The sequence below is a fragment of the Solea solea genome, chromosome 1 (genome assembly GCF_958295425.1).
Source record: "Solea solea chromosome 1, fSolSol10.1, whole genome shotgun sequence".
NCBI classification, from domain to species: Eukaryota; Metazoa; Chordata; class Actinopteri; order Pleuronectiformes; family Soleidae; genus Solea; species Solea solea.
The window spans coordinates 4,639,581-4,653,350 of record NC_081134.1 but is presented as its reverse complement, the minus strand read 5'-3'; the positions used below and the strand labels follow the sequence as shown (position 1 = coordinate 4,653,350).

Here is a 13,770-nt window from a genome sequence, read left to right as displayed (position 1 = left end):
AACTGACTGACTTACAACAAGGTTGAGTGAAACATGTTCCAAACTCTTGAAGGACACTGTAACATCCCATCCCACTAACATGCATCGTCATACCTGGTCAGAGTCCAGTGTGACCCTCAGGCCCAGTTTGGCCATGCCGTCCTCCTTCAGCAGCTTCAGGTGTGGACACAGCGCCACACAGAAAGCCCTCGCTACGTTCTCAGTCAGGCGACTGTGGTCGGCCGGGTCGCTCAGACCGTTGGGTTGGTCTTCACTCTGGAGGAAGAAAACCTGAGGAAATCAGAGAAACGCTTTTAAAAAAAAGATTCTGTGCAGTAAAACTAACAATTCTTGAACCAAAATGTCATTCTTTCTTGAGAAAACTTCATCAGATTCAGATTCAATACTTTAAACAACAGAAAAAAAGATTGTGAATATAGACTCAGATGTGACGTCTGTGGGCCACATACACCTGTCACCTGTGCGCGAGAATCGTACCTCTGTCCAGCGGATGACTTTGCCATTGGCTTTGAACTCGGAGCCGTGGAAGATCTTAACGCTGGTGATGGACTCCATAGACTTTCCATCAATCGGACTGATCACACTGTATTTTTAAAAACACACAAGACAGAGGTGGGTTTAGATAAAAGTACGTCTGATCAGTGTGTGTTCAGAGTGTTGACCACAGTTAAACCTCACTATAAATGTCGAGCCGAGCATCTGGTGTGAACTAGGCATACCACCAAAGAAGCTTTTCTCTTTTTTATTTTGCTGTTAATTGCCAAAAAAGGCAAAAAATGAGCAGAAAATATCCAGAAAATTCATTGCAACGGTGTTATTGAGTGTCCTGACTCCTGCAATGTTATCAGGATACAGTAAAACCATTTTGTGTTTTGTGTGTCCACATCAAATCTCATCATTACACCCGGCTGCTGCTGGTAACAGTGTCCTCCAGAGGGCATGCACGAGCACGAGCAATAAGCATCAAAAAAAAAAAGTAGTAATTGTGTTGGACTGGGATCCGTCTTTTCTTCTCACCCCTTGTTGAAGTTGTGGTCATCCTCTGTCCACTGGATGTGGACGAGCTCCTGGTTCTCCTCCTGGTCGGCTTTGCCACACGTGATGGTAAAGTCCTTCATGTCCCTCAGAGCCTGACGCAGAGAGTCCATGGTCTCAGCTGTGATCTGGATCATTACACCATCTGTGGGTGGGAGAAAATGACTAATAATTCTTATTTACTATTATAATTGTTTCTAGTTCCACATTCCTGAATGTGAAGACTTCTTACTGTTCTCCGTTTCAATATCTCTGGGTTTAATATCTTTGATTTGTTTTGTTGAAAAAAAAAACAAAAACAAAAACAACCCAGCAAGACTTGAACTTTGACTTTTACACAATGTCATGACATTTCAGTGATCATGAAGTTTCTTACACACACTTTTCATTAGCTGCATCTTAAAGTAGGTAATTTACTTTATTAGAGTATAATGTGATATACAGTGCCAGTTTCATTTATGGACATAGAAGAGAAATGTGATAAACTGTGTATATGCAGTACATATCTTTGTATTTTCCAGTGTAATAAATACACAAAATGATATCAAACATCATGTGAAATATCAGTTTATAATATTTCCCACAGAAACAACTACACAGCATCTCCAAGTCGCGTCACTGATCATTTATCGGTGTCGTCACAGTCATTAGTTCCAGCACATTCTGTGGCCTTTGTGTGACAGAGTCATACAAACACAGCCAAGTAATATTTCAGCATTTTTACAGTCAACGTGTTTGTCTGTTGTCACAGTTCTCACCTTCCACGATGCTGGTCTTGGCTAAAAATCCTGACGAGGCTTTCAAAGCGCCACTGAACACAAAGAAGCAGGCTCCAGTAACTGAGAGAGGAAGAGAATCACAACTTGAGGACCACTTCACAAGTCAACCATGAGCTACAACACAGCCAGTAACAAAGCTGCACATACAAACCAGACGAGTTAAAGAAGAGTTAAAGCAATGCGTGTGTTCCTGTGTACGGACCTTTGCGCGGCTGGTGATGGATGCTGATCGCCTGCGTCTGATAGTTGCCGTCATCGCTCTGGACGCACACCAGGTGGGAGTCGGCGCGGTCGTTGAAACACGCCCCCATGGCCAGCACGTGCTCGTTGGACTTGTTCATGGCCTTCATCAGCTACAAGGACACATGACATCCATGTTAATTAAGCTGTCTTTTGGGTGTGGGCTGAGAAAAATGGGTTTGAGAGCGGCTGCCTGATTCTGCCTAATTGCACTGGGCTTGAGGGCAGAGTCCTTGAGTTAAATGGGACGACACCGAGATGACAGATAGCGCAGAGAGACACTAACATATCATGGGTATCAATAGTTGAAAGATTCCGCATATTAATTCCTCCAAAGTCACTTCCTCTGAGCCCCTTTGAGGGCGTCCTATGCAAATCAGAAATAAAACTGAAAATCTGGAGCGCTTTAACCACTTGCTGCACTAAAAGCTCACAAGCTGTTGAGAAACAGTCCCTTCTTCACCGAGTCTCCCATCTGTCACTGCATGAGCAGCCAAACGCTACAACTGGCACCACTCTCTACACCCATGCTGCGTTTTCTGTGCCAAATGGAGCTTGGTGTGAATTGCTTCTTTTGGTTGGACATTCATTCACACCCTGGAGGCAGCAGCATCACAACCATTTGGCAACTCCGGCCATTGTTCAACTGTATCCCACATCACCAGACTGGACATGGAGCTTTAAAACAAAATAACTCCTCCACTGATGTCACTAATGTGGTGAAAGGATTTATTTTGTCAGCATCTATTCATATTTTGTAGAATCCGTGGGGACTTTGAGTCCAAATGGGTTTTGGAGTAATTTGCTTGTTTGGTTTGGTCCATTTGGTCTGGTCTTTATAACACTTATAAAATCAATGTCAAAACAAATGATGTGATGTGGAAATGATGCATTGTCAAGATATAGTTTTAATTTCTAATCACAAAGAATGCTATGTTAACTTTTTCTCTTGACCTGACCAGGCTAGAAGTTCACTGGCCCCCAGGTCATTTTTGAGTTTGAGGCCCCTGCAACAGAGGCTTAATACCTGGACTTATCGGGACAGTTGTAGCGGCTAGGAAATGATGATGTACCTTTAACTGTCCATCACAGGAGCAGCATACAGAGCATGGCTGAACAAATCATAGTTTTCCAAATCAAAATTGCAATTTGAAAGAATGCTATTGGCAGATTGCAAAGGCTGCAATTTCATTGTTCTATATTTGATTGTTTTGTGTTCTCTGCAAATTAAAAAATAATGGAGTCAATGTAAATCCCAGTTGTCAAACTTGCATTAGAAAAAAATAAAAATGTATATATAAAAAGGTCTATTGTGTGAAATGTAGGGAGGATCCATTAACAGGAATGGTATACCATATGTATAATTATGTTTTCAATAATTTACCGTCACAAATTAAGAACAGTAGTGTTTTCTAGATACCACAAAATCCCTCACATTTTCTCAATACCTATCAGAAAAATCCCCAAAATAGATATTTTCCAGTTGACCTTGACCTCAATCTGGATATCTTTAGACAGTAGTTTTTAGAGGCTGAAGTCTCCGGAGAAAACTCAGACACATTCACTCACTGTGACCTTCATGCTGTGAGGCGATGATGCTAACCACCACACTACCTTATATCATATTTAACTTAATATATTTTGAGTGTAGACTATTTTCTGACAAATCTACAGACGATGTTCAGTACAGAGCAAGATACAGAATTTAATTTCTCCACATTGATCATGTTGGTGCACAAGTCTATTTATTTTTATTTATTATATTTAAGACTTTTTTTATAACTTAATTACAAACTGACAGAAACTGATGTTGTTAATACAAACACCAAATGCAGGTCACTCACCTCATTGTAGCGATTGCTGGGGATCTTGACGCTCGTCTTCCTCACCTCCATGTCCACAACCAGGCCTTTCACCACCGGCAGTGTGTACTGGTAGTTACGAAAATCCTATAACAAAGACGGGAAAATAAAAAAGACACAAAAAGATTAACCGTTTGTGTGACAAATATCATTTTACTACAGACGTGATACACTGATCAGCCCCGACATCAAAGCCATTACACGCTTACATGCTGGGAATATTTTTTTTCCATAAATCACATATAACAGAGACATTCAACCTAAAACAAAAAAACATTAAATGTACTAATAACAGAGCTGTGGAGGAAAACAAAGCACTTACTGCGAGCAGGTTCATGATCGTGTGACCAGTCTCACCGAAGAGTGGTTTTCGGAAGCGAACGCTGAACAGCGGACACGGATAAACTGTAAAAGACATGCATCCCTGTCATTATCTTTTGATGTCATTATTATTATTCAGTTGAAATGCATAAAAATGCATAAACAGTTCAAACATTGTTTTTGTTTTGGGGTCTTTTAATAAGTGTATGTGATGTTTCCAAGATATTCACTGCATTTGATGAACTGAGATGGTGACCCCCACACACTTACATCAGTTACAGTGAACTGTGCCGGCAGTTAGGAGGAACACTCCAAATCCACAAGTGAAAAATAATGCTGCCTCTTTCTCCAGCAACCAAAGCGCCTTAGATGACTATTTTTAGTCTTATCTCAGCAAACAGCTGGATAGAAGATCTCGCCACAAACTCTCATTAGCAACAAGACTGCAGTTCACCAGGGATTTGTACGCTCTCGAGCCCCCCCAACCTTCTCCTGGTCACTGCTTAATGGAGGAGGTGCGAGTGTAGAGAACATTTTGTGTGTGTGTGTGTGTGTGTGGTGGGCTAATTTCATGGTTCTGCTTAAATTGTGTGTTTAAGAGCTTCAGTCATACGTGTCTTTGTTAATATATTCTATCCCCGCTCGCTGGAAGCCGGCAAGAGGCTTAACGGAGCCAGGCGGCGCCCAGTGCTGGCACGTCTGGCAGTGAGAAAAGGGATTTGGTGGAGAGGGACCTCTTTGATTAAAACCTCACACAACACACTTGACTCTCTGGTTCCTGTGGGAAGCTGTGACAAACATATAAGAGCAGGTGGGTATGAGGTCGACAGATTTCTTCTGAAAACTGAACGAGTAAGGCTCTTTGGATTAATCAGGATCTCAATGTTTAAACACGAGAGGAAAGATACTCACGTTCTCTGCTCTGCCTTCTACTAAATGTCACTTGGTGATGCTCACATTTTTGTAAACAGTGGTGCGGGCCACTATATTCACAAAATACATTTTAATGTTGTGAGCCAAACTGCTATGAGTCAGAACTTTACTAATAATTCTCACTAACCCTTTCAAAACAGCCTCAACCAGAGAAGAATAACGAAGGTCTCCTATGAAGACGTGTTACAATGTAACATGTGGATATTTTCTCCTAAACAACAACAAAACAGAGAACTTCAGCCCATTTTAGCCAACAATATCTCTCTCTCATGAACTCAGTCTGTGGAAATGTAACGTATTTAACTGTCTTTTATCAACCCCTTAATGTCTCCTCTCGTCTTATCTCCTCTCTCGCAGCAAAGTCACTTTCACTTCCTGTTGCCGACACGTGAAAATAAATAGGTTCAATCTTTATGAAAATAAAAAGTGTCACACAAAAAATCCCACAGAAACAGGACATTCATTTTACCTCTCAAGTTATTCATAAAACTGTTGTTCTGCCACAATAAACTGCTCTTAAGCAAAGCTGAATTTCAGTTAAACAAAGAAACAATGCCTCAGTAAATACCTGGGTTATGTTTCATATTTGCTCTATATTTCTTCATTCCAGTTAAAACCCACACATCAAGTTAGTATTTCCTTCTTGGACAAACATGATCATATTTTTAACCAGGCCAATGTCCCCAGTTAATAGCATTTATTTTAAAATCATGTTTAGTGCAACATTACACCACGCTGCAAACAGCAGCATTTCTCTCACAGACTGATTACAGTCTGGGATCACTTGGATCAATATTTCTGCATTATCCATCAGAAATATGACATCACATCCTGTGTGGCCTGTACGATGTTTTACTGTTACAGATGTCCTGTTCATACAGCTTGTTTATACTCTAAAAATATATCTGGCATTGAATGTGAATCTTAGATTTCATAGCGATACCAGTATTGGAAAATGTTGAACAAAGTCCACACACAAGAAATGATGTGGATGCTGGAGCCTACCTTGCTAATCAGAAAATGAGGAAACATGACTGAGACTGTCAATGAAGACTTTGTGACATGATGTGAACCATTTTCAGGGACTGCTCCAGCTGTGTATGAAGATTGTTTTCCCCTATACTCTTAAGTAATTTTAAACCAAATTATCCTTCCCCTATTACTGGTACAAACTCACAGCGGTACTCTGCGCCCAGCCGCAGCATGAGGCGGATGGGGAAGACCTTGGCCCAGGGTGTCTCCCACTTTTGGATCAGGATGCCAAAGAGGTAAGGCGGGTTTGGAAGCAGCAGGTCCTGCAGCGACTGGAAGGACGGGCTGATGTAGAGGAAACCGCCATGCTCCTTACTGCCCAGGAAGCTCTGCGTGAAGAAGGAGTGACTCAGGTGGCTCAGCACGTTGCCTTCAGGAGATGAGGGAGGCATGGAGAGAGAGAGAGAAAGAGGAGGGTTGAGAGAGGTTAGTGATATTGGAGATATGTGCGGGAGGAAGAGGGCTTGGTGAAATAAGAGTGGGAAGGCTCAGTCAGGTGCCGGTGGAGACAGAGGGCAGAAAAAGAGAGGTAATGTAATCCCTGTTTGGGGGCACAAAGTAGAAAAAATGCCAAGAATGAGATGAAAGAGATATGATTAAAAATGGAAGCATGAAATAGAAAAAAACAAAGCTAAAACACACTAGAACACAAATGAGAAATAAAGGCAAAAACATGGAGGAAAAACTGAATGGCGAAATGAGGGATGAAGAGGCAAGAGACAGGAACAAGGTTTCCCGGTTTAACTTAGTCTGTGAATAAAAAATGACCTGCTCCCCTCTACAATCTCATATTACCCACAAAGGGCTTATGTTACTAATTATCAATGGGAGGCATCATTGGCTTTAGATGGCATGTAACACAATAACCCTAAGGACAAGACCGTGGCTCCGTGGCTGGGACTTGCTAAAGCCTGCACTTTTTCTTGAGTCCTGACTGATGGCAACATAATCAGGAACGACACACACAATATGTTTCCTTTCCACCAGTGTCAAACTGCTCCAGTGTGAATACAGAAGGGAAAACTGCCTGAGGGGAGAGAGCTGTAAAAGCCACCCGATATTAGCAGCATTTCCCGCAGCACATGGAGTTAAAAGCCCAAGACAAGCAGTGATGAGATGTCACGCCTTCAGGGAGGCGACCTGACAGCGGGAGGCAAATGTTTGGACCATTTTTCACAGAAAAGGCTGAGACACAATTCAGCAGTAACCTGGTTTTTAAATAGGGGACAGCTGGGTGCACCTGTCGTCTCCATGGAACAAAAAAGTAGAGCTGGAACACTTTCCCTTCATGCTATACAACATTAACATTTGGTTTGGCTTATTTTTAAATGGACAGAGGGTCCTTACACTGGTCGGTGCTGTGGCTCCTAATGAGCTGCTGTCTCCCCCTAAGAGGAGTCCACAGTGGGGCTGGAGGTGGTCTAGTTTCTCAATGAGCCCCCTAATGTGAAGTGAAGTGCCGACTGCCTTCTTACCACTGAGAGCCTCCTGGTAGAGGTGTACAAAATGGGTGAAGATGTCTTTCGGGATGGTCTTCTCATCAGGGAGACACTGGAGCAGAATGACCACCTCTGCCTGACCGACGGCGTGCATGCCTTTCGTTGTCACGTACCAGCACTTCCGGTTTACATCTGTGGGTTGACAGAGGTGACATGAGGGGTGATTTTTCTGTTAATGACACATGTGCATGCTGTCTGATGTTCCTACATCAGTGCTGACTCCACACGGACTACAAAAAAAACAAGACTCTATAATAATTTCAAACAAAACCATTTTGATAAAGGCTGTAAGCAAACAGGAAACAGCTTAATCGCAAACTGAAGTGCGGCCAAATAAACACTATTGGATTTTCACAGTGCACAGCAGAACTGTGTAATAAATACTAAATTAAATTGAAGATTTATTTAAGCAAATCTTCCCCACAGATTTCCCACACACACAGGTCGAGTATCTTCAAGCTTCAACAGCAAAAAAAGGTTTTACAATACAATAGCAAATGCAGTTTATAAATACTTCAGTGTCTCACTCATTATCGCTCCCTTCCCTCAAAAAACAATGTTTGAAGAATACAGCACCAGCTGGGTAACTTACAGTTTACAAGCTTGACCATAGCAAGCAAGTTAGCATTGAGCACAAAGACCAGGGGGTCTGGGCCTCCTTCCTCCAGCTGCTGCATAAGAACGATCTCCAACGGTCTCTCCTCTACTGCGTAGTCTGTCGGTGGGTTAAGGTGGAGTAAAAGAAGCAGAGATAGGTGGAGGAGTTGAAGTTAAGTTTCATAAACACACAGATCAGAGGGTGAGAACAAATAAAAGGGTAAAAATGGAGACCACCAAAAATGACATTACACAGCATTCCCATGAACATACAGCAATACAAACCCCCTCCCCCCTCTCTTGCTGGCAATGAGTGGATGTAACATGAGTTGTGATATAAAGCACATGAGAAACAGGCTAAATAAACACAAGCAGAGCAGCTGACAAAGCAATGAAGTGGCAGCAGAATGGTGAGGATGAGGGCAAGCACCTGTGATGTGGCCTCCCGTACCTCCTTTGACTCCAGTGGAGATAAGGATGGGAGGGAGCCCGTCCTCCGGAATCAGACTGAGGGAGCTGCCCACGGGGCTGCCCACCGGGGCCACAGGGGTGTGGGCTGCCTGAGGATGAAGAGGAAGTGTAGCGGGGGCAGGGTTAGACCACAATCAAATGTATTTTACAGTATGGAGCACATACTGTTCACATATGTGATTCACTCATAAAACCAGTGCCATCACAACCTAACTTAAGTTAGGGGGTAGGATTTTGTGGTAATAACTTTTCATCTCAATGTAACTATGAGCAATCCTGCCCACTGCAGCTTTAAGCACCCAACACTGCTGATAGAAGAGCATCTATACTGTTGGTCTGTGAGTGGAGACTCTGAAAGTGAATCACAGAATCCATTGGATACAAACCAATACCTTCTTTAATGAGACATGCAATGCCTCGTAAGCTTTCAAGAATGATATTAACAAACTGTAATGCGAGTTTTCCGTTACAAATGTGATTTATTTTGTCAGTTAATTATTTTCTATAAAGCTCCTCCAGAGCCACAGAAGACAACATGCGACTGTCCTCCCATACTGAGAAGAACCTAAATAGAGTTTGACATATACAATTAAGTGAGTGGTCCTTTGTCATTACTGCTGAATGCGCCATCACATTCTTCCCCCTTTTATTTCATATACTGCAAGATGTTAATCCATGAAATCAGCATGAAAAGCACAGCCACTGTAAAAAAAAAAGCAAAAAAAACAAAAAACAACTCATCACTTTTTCTACTCTCACTGGTGAACTTCCTGTAATCAAAACCTTTTGGCAGTGAACTCAAATTCATATATTATGGAGTATATGTCAGTATGACCTTCACAATGTTGTGCAAAAGTCTCATTCTATACCCAAGTTGTGTTTCTCACAGCATCAGCAGGTCACCTCAGACAGAGCCACTTCAACAATCACTCCCCTCGACTGGCCATGAATCATCCTGACAGTTTACATTCAAGTCCACTGAGTGTGAGGCACAAACACAGCCCAACACAACTGACTGTTCAGCTTAATGCACTGAGGCTAATTTTAAAGAGTAATTGCAGGATTTTTCAAGCTGGACTTTATGTTTATACATGTGGGTGTGTAAGTGCTTACAGTGACAGTGGCACTAGTGCTTCAGTGCTGTTTATTGGTGAAAACAAGCACTTTTGGTGAGCATAAGGCAGAACGCTGTAGTTGGCCGATAGAATAACATACTGGTCCAATTCTAAAAGTGTTTTTTTTTTAAGTACTATTCACTTACACTGTACATCCTCAATACAAACACAGGACCTTGTTTGAAAAATTCTCCTTTAAGCGAGTGATCACCTGTGTTGGCTTAATGCAAATTCCAGCTTTAAGCTTTTCAAATCCACAGGAATTTGTCATTGTGATTATGTAAAGAAGGAATGTTTCTGTTCAACTATGTTTACTGCCTCTTTATTAAAGCTTCACAAAAAGAATGAATTCTTCACAGCTTCTTTCAGCAAACATTGCTGTACATGCTGACCTAAGAGCCTTAGATGTGGCTGAATGTTCTTCGTGTTGACCTTACCTCTGAGGAACCGGAAGTGGACGATTTGTTTGAACTTGTGGAGATGGCTGGCAACTGCAAGGGGACGGGGCTGGAGCTCGGAGGTTTGGGGGACTCTGCTGTGTCTCCGTTGGGCAGGACGCCGTCAGCAAACCACACTCTCCTCTGCTCACGTGTGAGGGACGCTAAACACGAGAGAGACAAAAAAAAAATACATTACACTTGAGTGTCTTAATTGAACACCCACACATTAAAACTACAGATCATTCTCAGGACGAGCAGGGGTGGACAGAACGTCGATGAAAAATGTGAAACATTTTTATGCTTGGCAAAGGTCGTACCCTCGTTGCCAGGCTGTTTAAGGACTCCCACAGGCACCATGACAGTGGGAGGAGGGGAGCTGAGGACCCCAGAGGCTTGAGCCTGCTGCAAAGGGGGGATGGTGGAGCAGTACTCCGCTGGGTTGTTGGGGTTTGGACTGTGGCTGCTTGAAGAAACCGGTGTGTCCCATGATTGAGCTGGAAGACCGAACATATAACAAGGCTATGAGCAAAAGGTTTTTAGCTTTAGGTTTTGTGTGTGTAGAATATATTGAACATAGTAAGTACTTGGTAGCACTGTTGGAATGAATTTCGGGAGTCGAATATAATTAGAAAAAATAATCGAATAATCGAATGCTGCAATTACTATTCAAATGTGCATTTTTAGAATACACTTGTTAAAAGGGGGCGACTCAAGCCCGGGCCTCTTTTCCTCTGCCTATCGAAGAGTGAAAATGCTTTGGTCACGTACCCACAGAGGTCACCAATCCTGACCATCTTTTTTGCCTCACTCCAAATCGCAGGGTTTACAGCTCATCAGAATGATATTACGGACAAACTGGTACGCTTTATTTACAAAGACCGATTAACATCTCGCAGGGGTCCGGTTTCAAAGAGCTTGCGCCAAGGTACATGGCTCTTAGCCGCATGACCATCACAGACAGAGTTACCACAGAGGCATATGTGACAGTCACCGCACATTTCACAGACATAGATATAATTCTCAAAATGACCAAAGCTCAGTCGAGCCACACTGCCGAAAACGTCGCGTTGCCAGATGCACCGGCGACAAACTCGGGGAGAGTAGAGCGCGAGTCATGAGTCAGTGCTCTCCATCATCACAGACATATTATTATATTATATTAACGCCACTGAGAGGCACCTGCAGTCCGCCAGTGTCCAACGCATGGCCCAGTGGACAGAACGTATAACAACCACATGATATTAAGTTAAAATGTATTGAAAATTGTAATTAAAAATTCAAATAATAATGAATAAAAATAATAAGGAATGGAATTCGAATGGGATTATAGAGGAAAATTGACAGCCCTAGTACTTGGAAACAGGTGCTTGACATTCACACATATATTCAATACATATAATCAATCAATTAATTATAAATATTATTCAATCAAAACATGCTTTTGAGAGCATATTTTGATTATAATACTCTTGTTGTTAAATGAGTGGATCTTGGAATGACTATCACAGATACAATAATTTCCGTAATCAGGACTCTGCTCCAATGAGGCTACATTCAGGTTACACCAAAGATACACTAGTCAAACCAGATTAAAATAGTATTGATTGAGCATAGATCAGATTTTACAGTTCACATTCATAACTACGAGTGTCTTGCATCTGAATCCAACTACCCTCTCAAATGGCAGGTATGTGCACTAACGTCTTATTTCATGTGTCATTATCAATAACAGAAAAGATCCATTTGTGTGACCAACCACTCAGTATTAAGGTGGGAGTTAAGATGAGAGGCATCTTTACTGATCCTCTTTAGGGTAATTCAAAAATATGTGGACGAGATTTAGCTCTAGAGGACAGGCAGCTCATGGATAAGTGGAAGCGAATTAGGCTTGTAACCAGAAGGTTGCCAGTTCTTATCCCTACCAGGTCAAGGCCTTGGGTTCCCGAAGCAAGGTGCCAAATTGTCACTATCTTCAATTGTTGTTTTATTTTCCCATGTGCGTGCACAAAGGCAAAAAGCTGCATGATAACTGTTCTCATTCACATATCTAATCTAGGACCACACACTGAAGTGACACAAATCTGATTTAAAAATCAGAATTGACAATCGGATTTCTGTGTGCAAACAGATGTGTAAAACAAAAACTAAAAAAAATCAGATATGACTCACTTTAGCTTGCCCTACATGTGAATGTAGCCTTATTAGATCAGTTGTAATGAACAAGAATAATACTCATACAGTTGCTGTGCTCATAACGATGAAGAACTTCAATGAGGCTCACCATTCATCAGAGCAGAGTGACAGGTGACACAGACGCGGGCCTCCTTCCTGTCCATGTACATGAGCCTGCACTTCAGACTGCAGCACGTCGCACAAAACACCTACACAATAACAGGCAGACACACAAACATTACTGGAGTGTCTCGCATAATAAAGATTAGAGCATGTTGAACAAATCTGGGTGACATTTACTCCTTATCGTCTCACAGTTGTAAAGATTTATTTGTAAGAAATTGAGAATGATTGAAGTAAAGGTTCTGATCAAGTGTGCAGTAAATGAACCGCTTTATGGATATTGATTTCCTGTACTTGGCCAGTGGGCACTTCAATTTCAACGGATTAACACCTCATTACACATCATTATCCAGTCATATGTATTTTAGCAAATGGTTAGACTAAGGGTAGTGGATCATTTTAGAGTCTCGCAGCACCATTAGAAGCTTTGCATTTGTAGAGCTCCCAGTCTGGTGGTGGTTATAGTGAGGATCCCACTGTGTCTATTCTTTTTGTGGGCCCCAATGCTGGTGTCAGTATGACTGTAGTGCCTGCTCAAGTGGTAGACTGTGTGTTTGTTTACCACCATGGGAAATTAAGTAGCAGACCAGCAATTTTCCAGTGCAGTGTCAGCGACCACATCTTCACTCTAGAACACTGTGTGGACGCCCCGCTGCTGCATGTGTGGGTGGCTGGGTTGCAAGAAATGTACCTGCACACCTTATGTGCTCATCTACAATATAGGGAACTCATATATCAATGCATTGTATTTAATTTACCTCCTTACTCCAGAGAGTCCAACAATGCTTTGAAAATATGGAGTCAATATTTTTCCTGTTCTCCCAATTTTTTCCTCGATATCATACATTTTGCCCTACTTATCTATTTTATTTGTTGTTTCCACAACAAATAAAACATGCACTACACTCATTAACATTGATGAATCCAAATTAATCATGTCAATCCGATTGTGTTAAGATCATAAAAGGTATTTGTAGAAATCAGGGCAAAAGATATATTGGCCTATATATTTAGCAAATTTCCTTTTTTTTTTTTCCTCCACCTGATAAAATACAAGTGTTCAATGATAACAATTAATACAAAGCAAATGGGGATAACTGATTTTCAGCTTTTTGACATTATGCATCTTCCGCTAAACACATTAAATACTT

The 13,770-nt window shown here is 41.8% G+C and overlaps 1 protein-coding gene across 4 annotated transcripts in view; it reads right to left on the bottom strand.

Annotated features, from left to right (window-relative positions):
* Positions 1–13,770, bottom strand: part of zfyve9a (zinc finger, FYVE domain containing 9a) — a 28,602-nt gene that overhangs the window by 2,128 nt on the left and 12,704 nt on the right. The window contains exons 5-18 of one of the 4 annotated variants that reach the window (XM_058622507.1): positions 12,606–12,705; positions 10,642–10,818; positions 10,322–10,485; positions 8,750–8,858; positions 8,294–8,416; positions 7,678–7,833; positions 6,348–6,572; positions 4,239–4,321; positions 3,899–4,003; positions 2,017–2,167; positions 1,794–1,874; positions 1,018–1,180; positions 478–583; positions 94–270 (exon numbers count right to left, since the gene is read on the bottom strand). In XM_058622507.1, coding sequence (XP_058478490.1) covers positions 94–270; positions 478–583; positions 1,018–1,180; positions 1,794–1,874; positions 2,017–2,167; positions 3,899–4,003; positions 4,239–4,321; positions 6,348–6,572; positions 7,678–7,833; positions 8,294–8,416; positions 8,750–8,858; positions 10,322–10,485; positions 10,642–10,818; positions 12,606–12,705 — 1,920 coding nt within the window. Of the gene's footprint in view, positions 1–93; positions 271–477; positions 584–1,017; positions 1,181–1,793; positions 1,875–2,016; positions 2,168–3,898; positions 4,004–4,238; positions 4,322–6,347; positions 6,573–7,677; positions 7,834–8,293; positions 8,417–8,728; positions 8,859–10,321; positions 10,486–10,641; positions 10,819–12,605; positions 12,706–13,770 lie in introns of all 4 variants that reach the window. The other 3 variants (XM_058622496.1, XM_058622516.1, XM_058622524.1) reach the window with 3 other exon arrangements.